Source organism: Ascaphus truei, chromosome 4, assembly GCF_040206685.1.
Source record: "Ascaphus truei isolate aAscTru1 chromosome 4, aAscTru1.hap1, whole genome shotgun sequence".
NCBI classification, from domain to species: Eukaryota; Metazoa; Chordata; class Amphibia; order Anura; family Ascaphidae; genus Ascaphus; species Ascaphus truei.
The window spans coordinates 15501776-15518452 of record NC_134486.1 but is presented as its reverse complement, the minus strand read 5'-3'; the positions used below and the strand labels follow the sequence as shown (position 1 = coordinate 15518452).

At 45.0% G+C, this 16677-nt stretch overlaps 1 protein-coding gene across 1 annotated transcript in view; it reads right to left on the bottom strand.

Moving 5' to 3' along the window:
• LOC142492235 (vomeronasal type-2 receptor 26-like) overlaps positions 1 to 16677 on the bottom strand; it is a 125524-nt gene that overhangs the window by 31487 nt on the left and 77360 nt on the right. Inside the window, exon 6 of the mRNA XM_075594904.1 lies at positions 1374 to 1497. Coding sequence (XP_075451019.1) covers positions 1374 to 1497 — 124 coding nt within the window. The remainder of the gene's footprint in view (positions 1 to 1373; positions 1498 to 16677) is intronic.

The following is a 16677-nucleotide window of genomic DNA, read 5'->3' as shown; positions in this document are numbered from 1 at the left end:
TGACATGAAATATTATATCTATGGCGCCCCGCACATAACCCCAGAAAATAAATAAAAGAATATATACAACCCGGATCAGGTGCTGGATCAGGTGTAGGGATGTGCTCCAAACGAAGAGGATTTGCATATATGTAGAAACAAAATTAAAACACATATAGCGTAATATTGTTAAGCAATTGGCACTGAATCAATGCAGAAAACCAAATATACAAAAAAACATATAACTAAAACAAGGTTAAACAGAGAGCTGGGAGAAAACAACAGGTAAATAAAACACATTTAATATTAAAACAATATATTAGGACATAACCATAGTTAAAACAGAAATTAGGTCTGCTAGAAATGCTGCTGCTGAAGCTGAAGTGACCGCTTACCAGACGTGAGATAGTATTAGGCAGTGGATAAGTCAGAGAGTATCCCCTCTCGTGTGTATCAACCGGCTCGTGGCGTCTCCTCTGTGTGGCGGATGTAATGTCCCTTAGTTCTCCCTTCTGTGCTGTTCGCCTCCCGGTCGCGTGATCTTAGACCTCGGTGCGCGGTCAGCTCGAGAGCAGGAGTAACTGGTAATCGAGCCTTTCTGAATACCGTGATAGTAACGCCCCAAAAAACAGTCATTTTAAATTCCCTGGCGATTTTTTTTATGAACCTTCTCTGAATAAGGCCCATACAGACAGATTTCTCAGAGTAAATTGGTTATGAAGCAGGATTCATGATGCTGCACTCTCTTGCCGAAAGTCATGATAAAGAACATGGCGTTCAATCTTGCTGTTACTGGACATCGGCGAAAATTGACCGGAATTCGAATACACTGTAGACTAGCCAGTTACCTTCAGCTGCGGATTTTGGTGGAGATTTTTAAAAAAAAGGCAGATTCTTTTTTTTTCCTGATCACTAAAGATCTGTCCCGCGGATAACGCTTAAAATGGGGCTATGGTAGACAGTGGTGTATTTGTCTGTCAGCCCAAAGGATTTCAATAAGAACTATACAGTATTGAGTTGATAAGTCTAAGGTAGCTTGTGAGCTACTGGTGTCCGGCCCACCAGGATAAGAAATAGACATGGCTGAATTTTGCGGTCAAATTTCAATCTGTTAAAGATTGGCCAGCTCCTTTTAGCCGCGGATTTCCATTAATCAGTCACAAAAAGGCAGATTTCTGTATTTTTAACATTGCAAACGTGTTCTCCGGATTCCGGATTTTAGCAATCCGCAGACTGAATTCACAATCTGGACACACACACACACACACACACAAACTTACTTTGCCCATCTCTATATTAGAACATTTGCTATTCTGAGTAGCAGCTCTAGCAGTGTTTACTAAACTAGCAGATGGGCAGCAAAACAGAATATGACTGAGTTAGGGGTTACTAACCAGTGCTGTTGGAGATCTCCCCCTCTGTGCATTGAACACAGTCATAGCAGCATCTGGGCTTTCCTTCCTGATGAGCTTTTCTGTACCCAGGCGGGCAGCTCTCAGTGCACACAGAGCGGGGGTTCTGAGAATGCAAGGGAAAGTCATGAGTCATCAATATAGCCAGGTCTCTTGAATAACGGCGGTTGTATCAGTAGAGTCATACAAAGGAAAGTCATGAGTCACATATAATAATGTTTCATTTCTAGCATTGCTGCATACACAGCGCAGATTGAGTAATACAGTTTTTCCCTGTTACATAGTGTCGTGCATAAATGGTCTAACTGTTGTGGCAGTACGGCCTCGCAGTAGGGTCAGTAAGAGTCAAAACTGTATGTTTTTAGACTTTAAACCTGCATTGGTTAACTTTCCAAAATATAACAAATAGGCACACTGTCTCTATAAGGCAAAACCAAGTAATAAAAAAATAATAAAATCAAAACCTACATTTACGGCATTAGGTCCCGCCCCCACAACCGATTTCTGACTAACTCGATCTCGGCTTGCGTCTGACCTCTACCATCTTCGCTCCTCGACAAATGCTATCCTCTACGACCATCCGACTTCTTCAAACCCTGACCACGGTGAGTATTACGACTACCCTACCTTCTCCAACCCTGACCCGGCTACACGACTATCACTCTGCACTCCGGATGCGCTCACGCGGCTGGAGGTCGGTTCATACTAACATCCCCACCTCAGCCTCGCAGTGCCATCCTGTTTGTGGTGAGCACCCATTACACTCCCCTTGGGAGACGTACAGGCTCTAGCTACCTGGCTGGCCAGCTAAACCAGTTACCAGCCCCAGATCATGCGACACAATATCAGGAAGTCATATTTGAGTCCTGCTCTGAATGTGCTTGTTCGACATCTCTGCTTTCTCCATGTTATTACTCAGTATATGTTATTGCTTACAGGCATTAGTAGCCTTCATTATCAGAATAGTGCTGATTGGAACACAAAGTTTATTGAATGAGAATCTTAAACACACATCTTACACACATTTTGAATAACGGGTATGCTATGGTTTTAAAGTCTCATACTTCCATTATAAACAATGTCAGTTTGTGCAATGTCACTCTTTGCACACCTGACTTAATAATGGGCCTATGTTCAGGAAATACCATGGTTAGACCATGCAGTGGACACTTAAGTAGTGGGATTTAGTTACAGGTAATTCTATGTTCACATACTCACATCTACAGATGCAGCAAGATGTACTGTTCCTGTAACTGTGAACTGAAAATTGATATATTATTTCATATGTATATATTTTTCTATATTAAGTAGGAAAGCAATATATATATTCAGCACTCAATAGTTAAAAAATTTCAAGCTGTTTTTCTTATAAGGGATCTTATTTTCAGTTTGTAACTTCAGGGACAACTTGAAACCTAGAAATGTTAGTGATAAGATAAGTTCCTAACATTTCAGACAGATGTTTGCAGATGGCAACTTTCTGTAGTACAGACTAAATACAGCCTGGTACTAAAAAAACAAGAATGTTTTAGTCAGCAAAAGCAGTTACAGTAGCTAAGACAAGTGATTTATATCTCTTTGTCCTGATAGTATAAAGAATCACTTTGCACATAGCATAATCACTACATTCAGATACTTGAAACTGAACAGAAGTATCTATATGCTATATGCAAGTGTAACGGTTTTACAGGCCCCCACCCAATCCCACATTGGCCCCTGTAGTCTACTGGCCCCATTACATGTATGTGTCGTGTGTGGTGCACCTGCTGGCTACAGGACTCCTGAGTCTCCCGCATGATGTTGGTGGGGATATCAGCATGACAGGCAGCTGAGGTAGTGTGATTGGAGTCTTGCTCACATCTGATGCAGCGCCTCCACCTCATCAGGATCTCTGCTACTGCAGGGAGAAGTGTCTGATGAGGACCTCCTTCTGGGTGCCTCCTTCTGTGTAGTAACTTCACTCATACACAGCAAGGGTTTGGTGAAACTAGGCATCTTTATTAACATCTCAAGGCAGACTGCCCCTCACAGCGGTCGTCTAAGCCGCTCAGTTTGGTTTGCTGCATCCCTTTTAGAAGTTCCTTATCTCTCATAAGAGTGGGATTACCTCTCCCCTAAGGGAGATCACCTCTGTGTCAGGTCCCTGACCACAGTGTAGGGTATGCTACCAGACAAAATCTGACAGCGTAACTGCTGCAGACCTCCTTAACCTTGCACTCTGTAGAACTGCTGATTCGCAACCACAAACTTTAGGCAGTACTGTGTCTTATATAGACTTAGAAAATAGCCACACCTCTTGTGTCACTAATAGTGGACACAGAGCATGTTAATACTCCCCTTGTGTACATATGACACCTCACCAGGGTGTGAGGGCAAACCTCCATGATTGATGCTGGCAATCCTGCATACTTACCAGGTTTACTGCCAGCATGAGAAAGAACTGTATACCATTTTTATACATGGCTACATTCTCCCCCTGGTGAAACCCAACGACCCGGCTGGGATCTAAATTTGTGGAACCTTGTTCCAGGTAGCACTGCAACACATAACCAAACAACATATATATATAAAAAACATTATACAGTTCTTTACACGGTACACACAATTGTATACAGTGCCTGCTGACTGGCAGACTGCACTGCTCCTAAGGAAAATCCCATCCTTCTACACTAATAGTAGTGCCTAGGGTCTGGCTTCTGCACTTCCCTACCAGCTACTGCACCGACACACTTTATTCGAGCAAATACCCGGTATGTACCTGGCAGATACCTGGAATGCGACGCTCCTAACCTCTGACAAGCCCCGTTGCATTTGCCTTCCCAGCCTGGGTTCATGCCTGGCTGATGGGCGGCTGATCTGTTAAATGATAATGATTAGGATTTAATAGGCTGCAATGCTTCGCGTGTCTACCAGATGGCATAAATTCATGAATTGTAATGCAGTTTATATATATATACTGTGCAGTATTGCAGCCAGGGGGAATAAAATGCTTCAATCCCTGCTTGGAAAATAACTCAATGCACTCGGGCAGAAAACAGTCACAAACCTCAATACACCCGGGTATACCCGAATTCGTGGGACTAGCCAAGCTCGAATAAAGTGTGTCGCCAGTGTACATCTTTAACCGCCACGCTGTACTCTCTAGGCGGCCCACTTTCTGGCTTATACTCCATCCGGTACATATAAATGTTGCGCCCAACACTCCACACCCTCATCAGCTGTGTGATCCGCTCCTCTGTCTTGTATCCAGACTTGCTCATGATGTACTCTTCTATGGTTGCCGTAACCAAGCATCTCTCCCATCCTCAATCTCCTGCATTAAGGGTTCTGGCACATAAGGGTATTCTAAACCATGGGACTTTTTATATCGGGTGACAATGGCTCTTTCAGCCCTACTTATGCGGATCAACCTCTTGTTGCCTGCCCTGCCTGGCAGTACACATGATAATGGCTCGTCCGGTTCAATTGGGTGCCTAAATATTGCTGACCCACGGAGATTAACTACCCCTGCATATATGTCGTGCCACCGTAGACGAAGCTCTTCCAATCGCTCCTCCGCTGTGAACTCCCCTATAGCCCACCAATAATCCACAATTCCTACCCTCCTCAATATGAACCGCGTACGGTTCAACCAAGCCTCATACCCCTCAAACTTGGGCGCCCACCACCTGGTCTCTCCCTCACTGACTCTCTCTGCCACAGCTACCGTGCCCTCACTATCTTCTGATTCTCCCCTGAAGATATCCCAAGTACCGGTAGATCTAGAATTAGACCCTAAGCGTTTAGGCCTATTTGTTACACTCATCATGCTGCTACTCTCAATAGTACATGTCGACACCTTCCATAGAGACATTTCCCTCCCCGATCCATCATCAGAGGTAAAGCAATCTCCCCAGTCCAGGTTCTCCCCAGTCCGTTCATCAGAATTAGCCCGTGACTCCCCAGACAACCCTTGGCTCGACTGGGATCCAGATGAGGAAGTGACAGGGGCAGGGGTCTTAACTATGGCCAGGGGTTGGGCATAGGGAAACGCTATCAGCCGAGGCAGGGTTACGACCTGCAACTTATCGCTACCTTGACCGGTACCATCGGTCTGGCGTTCCGGCTCGCCTGTCTCACGGTTCCCAGCCTTCCGCAGGGCCTGCCAGCTCTTTCCGGACCCAGGCGACCTGGTGGCACACGGTGGTCGCAAGGACGTGGCCATCTTCCATCTGGCTCCGCTGTATCCTCCGGATGTGACGTCATCGATATCGCGGGACTCACCACCGCCAGCTTGGGTTGGGCTCCCCACCGGAACCTCTTAATCCACAACGACATCCGCCACCGTAAGTGAAGGTTTTGCTCCCCGCTCCGCTTGGGCCTGGGATAGGCCTTCTTTCGCTGTTGCCACCACCGGCGCCTTGGGAGGGTAAGGATGTGTCTCACCGCTCCGTCGGCTCGGGATGGGGTCTTCTCCGCCTTCCGCGCTGGAAGTCACCACGGCCGTGGGACTCCTCTGCTCCGGTTGTATCCACACAGGCGATCTCGGCACCTCCGGACTCAGCTCTGCTGTGACACAGGTTTCATTGGACTCTTTTCAAGATATATGTGCCCTAAGAGATTTGAATGACCTCGATGACCAAAGCAATTATGTTGAGGATTCCCAGACCTACACTTTTGGAGACTGGGATTCTAAGTTTAAAGAAAAGTCTGTGTTTTACCCTTCCTTTGCTAAAGGTCCCTATCTTTCAATGTTTGAAAATCTAGTGATTCGTGACCTTAGGTTTCTGGTTCACGGTTTTTCATTTTCAAGTATTAGTGATGATAATTTGAATGGGGATGAACGTTTGGCCATTAAAACTTTACAGAATAATCCAATGTTGATAATTAAAAATGCTGATAAGGGAGGTGCTGTGGTGGTTCAGAGTAGGACAGACTATCTCAAGGAGGCTTTTCGCCAACTTGGGGATGTGTCCTCCTACTCTGAACTACCACTTGATCCAACGCCAACCTTCTTGAAGGAATTGCAGAATTTAATTGACTTGGGATCAGCAACTCAGGTTCTCAACAAAAAAGAGATTGGATTTTTGGTTAACCCCCACCCCATAATCCCAGTTTTTCACCATCTCCCAAAGATCCATAAGACATTGGTCAACCCTCCCGGTCGTCCAATTGTCTCTAGTATTGGATCTTTGGGAGATGGTTTATCCCGTTATGTCAATGCTTATTTGCAGCCCTTTGTCAGGGCTCTACCTTCCTTCATCCTTGATTCTGGTGACTTGTTGGTACAATTACAAAAGGTCACATGGAAACCTGACTATCTATGGGTAACTATGGATGTGGTCTCCCTGTACTCAATTATTGAGCACGATCTGGGGTTGGCAGCTGTTCGTCACTTCATTGAATGTCCAAGAAGCTCAATGTTAATGACCACTTCTATCACTGAATCTATTCTTTTTCTTCTCACACACAATTATTTTCTTTTTGAGCACCAGTTTTACTTGCAACAACGGGGGACAGCAATGGGGACAAGTTTTGCCCCCTCCTATGCGAACCTTTTTATGGGGTGGTGGGAGCATGTTTTCATTTACAACAGCACTAATAAATTTAGACACAATATAGTTTTTTATAAGCGTTTTATTGACGATCTACTTATAGTTTGGCACGGGAGCACAGACACATTGGAATCATTTTTTGAATATGTTAATAATAATGATCTTAATATTCAATTTACCACCAACTTTAATGCACATCACATCAGCTTCCTGGACATTTTATTATATGTGGATATGAACCAACAAATTCAAACAGACACTTTTAGGAAAAGTAACTCCAGAAATACAATTCTTCGGCCGGACAGTTGTCACCCCAGATCGGTGATTACTGGCATCCCCAAAAGCCAGTACCTCAGACTGGGGAGGAATTGTTCCACACTAGATGGATTCCTGACTCAGTCTGAGGCTCTTACCAATCGGTTCGTTGAAAGGGGTTATAACAGGGAGACCCTCCAATCTATAGTGGAGGGAATAATTAAAAAAGATAGAAGTACATTACTCCCCACCAGAGAGTCAAGGGTGAAGGATGTTGGTCAGAAGAGGGATATGAATAGATTGGGATGTACACCCCCCCTGTTTATTACACAATACAGTAAGGCCAGTGGCCAAGTGAATAAGATAATTAACTAACATTGGGGCCTATTGCGCATGGATCCCATTCTGGGAGAGTACACCAAAATGGGTCCTAGGATTGTCTATAGGAAGGCCAAGACTATTGCCAATTATTTATCCCCTAGTGTTATTCCAGACCTTAACATCAATACCAACACTTTTAGGACAAAGGGTTCATTCAGATGCAATAATTGTATTATGTGTAGGTACATGAAACCTTCCAGATATGTCTTTTCCCACAGCCCTCATAGACGTTTCGAAATTAGAGATTTCATTAACTGTAATACATCCTTCGTGGTCTATGTGATCAACTGTGGCTGTGGGAAAAGATACGTCGGAAGGACAACAAGGTCCCTTAAAATTAGAATGCAAGAACACTTCAGATTAATTAAAAGAGGAGACCTGGCACACCCGGTTTCCAAGCATTTTTCTGAATGTGAGAGGGGTGGTACTGAGAACTTCTCATTTATGGGAATTGAGAGAATTTTGCCCAAAATGAGGGGAGGAGATCTGGTAAAAAGATTAGATTGCAGAGAGTCTTATTGGATCTTCACGCTTAAAACCCGTTTTCCAGATGGAATAAACATTGAATGGAGCATTAATCATTTTTTGAAATGAAATGTTAATGAATAGACTGTTTAGTTTCTCTCTCCATATAAAATAAAAGTAAAACAAAGACATGTTTAATTTTGGGATTATATCTTAAGGACTTTTTATGGTGGTTCCAGTGTTCCATAGATAATAATACAAAATCTAGATCCTTGTTCTGATTATATAAGCATATACAAATAGTATACAAGAAGTGAATATACTTCATAATAAGTCAGCAACTCTGTATCTACAAGCCTTTGTAAGTTCTTACAATAATTATCTGGCGCAACACATTTCTCTCAATAAAAACAGCTTTATCGATTTATGAAATTTGTTAATATGTTAACTAAGGAGAAGTGCTTTTGATGCCTATGACTGTTTTTTCTGATTTTTGCAAAAAAGTTGTATGAAAATAATTGAATAAGTTCTCCTCTGTTCTTCTGGAGGGCTGTACAAATGTTTTTAATATAGGTATAAGTTAGAATTAAAGATTTTCTTATTTTTTGGATTTAACTTTTTGTTTTTAATTTTACAATTATTATATGTTTTTGTATATATATGGTACAGTCTGCCTGAAAAGGCTCATCAATTCAGAATATTTTTATGTGCTATATAGTTGGTGTGTCCCTTCCCCCATCAGTGTGGAACATTTATGGGTGTCTCCATAGGTTTATGGGGCATTACCATGGTTATCTCCCTTATGGTGGTCGGTTACACTAATTATTAGCCATTATTGTTGCATACAATGTCAGAGAGCCATACATGCGTATTTAGGACTTTAGTGGGTCCCTCTTGCGGGATCTGGGTCTGTCTTTTTCATTTAGCACAATCTGCGCATGCGCGGACAGACGTGGCCAACCTGGAACGCATCTCGCGACATTTGGCCCTCCATTGCCCTGCGTTGCGTGCCATAGAGCAGGTGTGTTTGGGAGGCGGAAATCTCAACGGCTAAACAGGTAAACAGCCGCTTCTGGTATGGCGCTGGCACAGCTTTGTGTTATAAAGTTATTATGCAAATTCCAATTAGCGTTTTTTGGCGCCAAACGGCAGACTGTCCCTATATATAGGGTGTAGTATACCATGTTTAACTGACTTCTTGATAAAGTGCAATTTTCACTGCACGAAATGCGCAGAAGGTTCCAGCCTTCCGTTTTTAATGTTCCTACAATAAAGAAGATTTTTGCCAGACCTGATATCACCTTTCTTCCTGTGCGTTGCATCAACAAACTCTGTACTGGATTCTCCCCATTGGCGACAGCACGCAAACTGAGAGGATCCCTGGTGACCAAAAATCATTTGTGAGTAATACCTGGGGCCAGCCCAATGAGGTTAGGGGTGGGTGTTCTTATGCAACTACCCCTGCCTTCAGGGTAACTGGAGCCCTTTATTAGGCTGTATAGTATTCATGTCCCAGGAGTTTGCCTCTGTAATTATAATTGATGGGATTTCATGCTTGAGCACCATATTACCCTTTCATGACACAGGTAAGGCCTGCTTCTTTCACAGCACCGCTGTAGTGTTCCGCTGGTAGGCGCATCACCACAGACGTTGGTGTCGCTTGTTCCTCGTCCGAGGATCCGAACTCCGACTCGGGGAGTGGCACTCCCGCAGGGGACCGATGGTGAGGTTCCAGGTGTTCACCACGGTTGCTGGCCCCTTTCTCTCTATGCTCCGTCGATATCATCAGGAGCGATCCCCATTCTTCGGGATCAACTGGTTCTTTCTTGACTGAGTGCGAGGCTTCAGCCATCAGCTCGGCTGTGTCCGCTCCCGCCTCCACGGTCTGCCCTAGTACGAATGGCTGCACGGCCCATATGTAGTGGCTGCCACATTGGGGGCACCTAGCCGTTGTGCTGGTTTCACCACCCGGTAGTCGGCACTGCATACATACAGAAGGCATTTTATTGTCTCAGTGTCACACGCCTTTAGCACCAAGAAGCCTCCTGGTAATGAGTTTTGCTGGCCATGCTGATTACAGGGGACACTTTCTGTAGTGGTCTTGCCTGCTCACCAGCTCCTCGCAACTGAAGGCTCCTCGCAAATGATGGGCAGGGGTCGGTTTGGTGACTCCTCCCTCAGCCAACTCCACTCTCATTTTGCACAATTGGAAACCACTCCCCCTGGTAGATATTAGAGGAGGGTCCAACAGATTCACTGGGTGACCCAGCACTGGTGCTGAGCCTGTCACAGTCCATGAGGTCGCGGCCACAGCTTTCGCGCCATACCCCCAGCAGGGTGGGTTTCTTTGCTTGGAGCCAATCCCGGCCAACTCCTTGCAATTCTTGTATCTGCAGAAGTCTCTGCACTCGGTCCACGCGGTCTCCCAGGGAAGTGGGAGCCGCCATCTTGGTTTAAACGGCCATTCACTTTAGTAACTGAGGTAGATTTTTGGTTGTAGCTCACCGTCTGGCAAGCAGATTCTCCATTTTCTCAACACACAACCACAATGTATTGCATCTCCCACTGTCCTCCAGGGTAGCACCCCGAGGTCCCAGGCAGGACCAAAATGGTGCGGCCATAGCCTTAGCGCCGTTCCACAACATGCTGGCAAAAGTTCCTTATGCAGCTTGCTCTTTAGTGGTACACACACCACGTGCGCTCCCGCCCTCAGTCACGGTCAGCCATTTTGGACTCTCCGCACAGTGCGGAGCTTCTCTACTTGCGGTCGCCATCTTTACTTTGTAGTTACTGTAATCGCACATGGAACTCCTCTCTGTGGGGCAGCTGCCATTTCGATGCAATAAGAATGCCACGATGCACCACCTATGTGTATCTAATGTACGTCTTACTCATGCTGCACTACCTCAGGCTAGGCTCACTCTCTCTGTGTATGCTGTGTCCACCTTCCTCCAGTCTGTGCTCTGTCTTAAGTGTCCTGGTTCCTGACTAGAGTACTCTGGCTTCTCCATGCAGTACTAGGGCGTCTACCTCTGTTGGCTACCTCTAGTGCAGGTCCTCTCTAGAATTCCTGTCCTTCGTTAACAGGCTATTCTCATGAGCATGGCATCCCACAACAAGCTTCCTCAAGGTGACTAGGACAGCTATAGCCCTGTCTCCAGACCCACTTAACTCCACTCAGGATCCTAGGTTGTCCCTGCGAGCTGACACATCCATCAGGCCCCTGACTACCCCTAGGCACCGTCCCATACACCGCACTAACTGGCAGCATACACTCTCCTGTTTCCTAGTGTGCCTAGCAAATGCCTGTCCTGTTGATACAGATCTCAGCAGCGCCTCCATAAATGTAACGGTTTTACAGGCCCCCACCCAATCTCACATTGGCCCCTGTGGTCTACTGGCCCCATTATATGTATGTGTCATGTGTGGTGCATCTGCTGGCTACAGGACTCCTGAGTCTCCCGCATGATGTTGGTGGGGATATCAACATGACAGGCAGCTGAGGTAGTGTGATTGGAGTCTTACTCACATCTGATGCAGATCCTCCACCTCATCAGGATCTCTGCTACTGCAGGGAGAAGTGAGGACCTCCTTCTGGGTGCCTCCTTCTGTGTAGTAACTTCACTCATACATAGCAAGGGTTTGGTGAAACTGGGCATCTTTATTAACATCTCAAGGCAGACTGCCCCTCACAGCGGTCGTCAAAGCCGCTCATCTTGGTTTGCGGCATCCATTTTAGAAGTTCCTTATCTCTCATAAGAGTGGGCTCACCTCTCCCCTAAGGGAGATCACCTCTGTGTCAGGTCCCTGACCATAGTGTAGGGTATGCTACCAGACAAAATCTGACAGCCTAACTGCTGCAGACCTCCTTAACCTTGCACTCTGTAGAACTGCTGATTCACAACCACAAACTTTAGGCAGTACTGTGTCTTATATAGACTTAGAAAATAGCCACACCTCTTGTGTCACTAATAGTGGACACAGAGCATGTTACCACTCCCCTTGTGTACATATGACACCTCACCAGGGTGTGAGGGCAAACCTCCATGATTGATGCTGGCAATCCTGCATACTTACCAGGTTTACTGCCAGCATGAGAAAGAACTGTATACCATTTTTATACATGGCTACACAAGTATCCTTGCTATATAAAATGCTGACCTGATTGAAGAAATAAAGATTTTCGAATTTGAAGTGGAAACCTGATTCCTGAGTATTACATTGCAAAGATTTTTGTAACATAATGGTGGAGAGTGCGGCCATGGACTAACAGCTAAAGGGGTAAAGGTGAGAGTTATTGTGTCTCCCAAAAGGAGAGGGGATTCTCTAAACCTTATCTCAGACTGTCAACTTTGTCTATGCCGATCCGGAATTGTCAGACTTCATAGATATTGTTTCCAGTTCAGGAGGAAAAATGTGGTTAACCGTGAGGATAAAGAAAGGATGTCCATTATTGCAAGAAGTACTAAGATACTTAACATGAGATATACCGCTCACCTAGTGCTGCCTTTATCTACCTAAAACCTATATAAAATAAGTAAGGTGCATGTGGAGTATTACAAGGTGCATATAATTGATCCAAGATCCAAAGTACCCCAATTATTGCACTCTATACATAATAATAAAAGTGTATGGACCTAGGTGGTCCCTCAGATAGTATCTGTATGGCGATCACAATAGATCTATACTGATCGCCATCCAGATACTATCTGAGGGGCTACTTACAGCTGCAGCGGCCGTTATTCGACCACTTCACATGGTGTATACATTGGAATACCCATGTCATGGCTCGTGATCTCTTCCAACGTTCCCGCCTTAAGACACGAGTGCAGAAAATTGCATTTTAGTGTTCTGCTTTTTAAACACCTGAAATTGACACAGTAGCATAGTAGCACAGTAATGTACACATTGCAATTAATTCCTTTCATTGCAACCAAAGAAACAGAATCCATGAAATTCAAACAAAGCATCCGCGATTAATGTGGTAGCCTGGGGCGATTTCCCGCGTTCATGCCACGTGGAGTACTGCAGAGGGGGTGATATAGAGGGGATTGCACACCTCTACTTCTGACCCCTGTAACGGTACGTTATTTGTTACTTACATTTAGAAAGAATGTAGTCATGATAATCAAATTGAAAGTTTTTTTTAGTCCATATATTGATTGTCGTTTTAAAATGGACTGGCTTAAGAAGAAATCCTCCAAATATTCACTGTATACCAACATCTCGGGGGGGTAATCCATTGAATATTTGGGATGATTTTATGTTGTTTGTCCTAGACATAGTTACATAGTTACATAGTAGATGAGGTTGAAAAAAGACGTAGGTCCATCAAGTTCAAACTATGCTAAATTTAGACAACAGATACGTTATACTATATCTATACTTACTTATTGATCCAGAAGAAGGCAAACAACAAACCCCAGTCATATCATCAATGATATCTCATAAGGGGAAAAATTAATTCCTTCCTGACACCTAGAATTGGCAATCACATTAATCCCTGGATCAACATCCTTCCCATGTATACTTATTTGATATATCCCTGTATACATTTCCTATCTAAAAAGATACCCAACCTTTTTTTGAACAAATCTATTGTATCTGCCATCACAGTCTCCATGGGTAATGAATTCCAAATTTTAACTGCCCTAACTGTAAAGAACCCTTTCCTTTGTTGTTGGTGAAATTTCCTTTCCTCCAACCTTAAGGGATGGCCCCGGGTCCTTTGAATAGTTCTTTTGAAATTGTCCTCGAATATATTTGTATATAGTTATCATATCCCCTCTTAGACGCCTTTTTTCTAATTTAAATAAATCTAATTTAGCTACACTCTCCTCAAATGTTAGATTTTCCGTCCCCTTTATTATTTTGGTGGCTCTTCTCTGCACTCTCTCTAGTTCCATATTGTCTTTTTTAGGATTGGTGCCCAAAATTGTACTCCATATTCAAGGTGTGGTCTTACTAATGCTTTGTAAAGGGGCATAGTTATGTTTAATTTCATCGATTGCCCGTTTGATGCAAGATAAGATCTTGTTTGCCTTTGCAGCTACTGCATGACTTTGGGCACTATTGCTAAACTTGATGTCTACATGCACTCCTAAATCCTTCTCCATGAAGGATCCCCCCAATTTATCTCCATTTAATTTGTAAGTCGCCTGTTTATTCTTGCATCCCAAATGCATAACCTTACATTTATATGTATTAAACCTCATCTGCCATTTACCTGGCCACGTTTCCAGTCTCTCCAAGTCCTTCTGAAGAGAAATTACATCCTGCTCTGATTCTATTACCTTACACAATTTAGGATCATCAGCAAAGATGGAGACTTTGCTCTCAATGACAACTTCAAGGTCATTAATAAACAAGTTAAAAAGCAGGTTTCCCAGTACCGATCCCTGAGGTTCTCCACTCACAACTTTAGCCCAACCCTAGACAAAATTAAAGAGGTAGAAGGGAGGAAGTTTGAAATGTTTTAAGCTAAATTGAAGTTTGAGCTCGTGAATAAGCTGGTCTTGATACAGGAGGAAGAAATTATAATAGTTAAATGTAAGGATAGGACATGTGACATTGACCTAAATTGTAAGAAATTTGCAGTGTTAGGGTTGAAAAATCAGTATTGCTAAATTCCTAGCACTGTATCAGGAAAACATTTTAAATTGTATGCTTTGTGGAAAGAGAAACAGGAGAAGAGATTAGCAGAAATATATAGTAATTTCAGGGAAAATCATGGATAGGGATTGGGGCTGAATGAAAAATCAATTCAGCTCTCTCCCTCTTGAAGATGTCTGCAAATCACTGCAGCAGCCCCCATCTTTTTTTCACTGAAAGAGTGAAAGCTTCACTGAGAATAACACAGGAATGTATGCAGTTCATAGACATGCAAGTTAACATTAACCAAGAAAGAAGTTAGCTAGAATTCTAAAGATTTTTTTTCAATTAGTTTTTAAACAAATGAATGCATACAACTGTAGCCCTGGTGTCCAGCGGCTCCTGGAGACCCCCCTCCTTTGGAGCAGCACGGTCGCGGGTGGCGCCATTACCAGCGACGGACCCGATGGCTGCTTCCAAGGGTGGGGGCAGGAGCAGGGAGTAGCGCGTCTTCTCCTGCATGTGGCCGGTTGCCGGGGACGTGATCGGGCCGTTGCTACGGCCGCGGTCGTGTCGCTAGGGTCCTGGCGGCTCGCGGAGCAGGGCGTCACCAATGCGATGTGCATTGCGCATGCGCAGGGGCTAGGAGTGCTGGGAGGCCCACAGATAGCTCGCGCATGTGCAGATAGGAGCCCGCGAAACCCTAGCCTACCAGGGAAGGCTCTGAGCAGGGACTACGAGTCCCATGAGCCTATGCACACCCCACGTGACACCAGGGAGCCAATAGGGCTTAGGATCTCCCTGCAGAGAGGCTTACTTGATACATTTCGCGCGCTGCAGAACGTCAGTTGGAGCTGGGGAGCTGTAGGGGAAGGAAGGGTGCAGGGAGCGAGTGAAGCTCCTGCACCGCGTAAGGTCCCCCCATATCCCAGGTAGGCCCCAACTCCCCACCAGATTAGTGGGTAATTGCCAGGGACGGCCCTAGGTTAGTGATGCTGCCCTTAAGTGAGTGGGTTGCCTTATTGTCCGGTCACAGCAGTCAGTGCTGCAAGGGCGGACAAGAGGGCCTAGTGTTATAGTGCAGCACGTTGGCAGTATGCAGTATCACTGCAGTATGTTGCTGCAGACACAGGGAAGAGGTAGTGCGGGTGCAGGGGGTTAGGGACCCCTTGCATAGGTTAGGCTGCCATGTAGGCCCCTAGTAGTTTCCCCCTAAGCCATCAAGGTTGCTGTGCTGTAGGGATGGCCTATAGTACAGTATTGTCACGTTAGTTCACGGAGCCAGTTAGGGATTCCCTTGAAGCTGCACATCCGTACAGAAGGCTGGCGCAGTCCTTCGTTGCGGCTGCAGAGGCTACCCTGGCTGGATCTCCCCAGACGGTGGATCCGGTCTGCTGGCAGGAGCTCGACGGATCCTTTGTGAAGCCATTGCCGATCCGAGCACTGGAGTGCTCGGCAGGTACTTTACATCCACAAGTGCACCAACGCGCCCATTAGCTAAATAGTGACTGCGCAGTCACCCAAATATTCTCTCTGCAAGAGTGCGGGACATTGGGTGGGGATCATATGGACACGGGGTGGGATCACCCGGTGTTGAGGTAGCGTCCTGCGCGACGCAGTCATTAGTGTCTCCTCTAGAGAGGGACACCTGTTGATATACGTGCATGTTGATGGTTATGATATGCAAGTACTTGTGTGTTATATGTGTCTTATGATTCTAAGTAAAAGGTATTTGGTTATTATACATACAGTGTATGTGGTTATTGTATGTGTCCTGTGAGGAACAATTCCTGCTCTGCTAGGAACCATCGCAGGTGGAGGCGCTGCACCGAGTACCGTGTTACTCTTTATATAATTGCCCCAGGTTCCCCGTGGCGGAAGCTCAACCCTCCTGTGAGCCAACAGGTAACGCACCACACCTGGTAACATTGTTACACAACTAAACCCCGTTATAGCGCGATCCGCTATAACACGGAATCGCATATAACGCGGTTTGAGCATGGACCCCGAATATATATATTTAAAAAAAAGGGTTTTTTTTGCACACACACACACACACA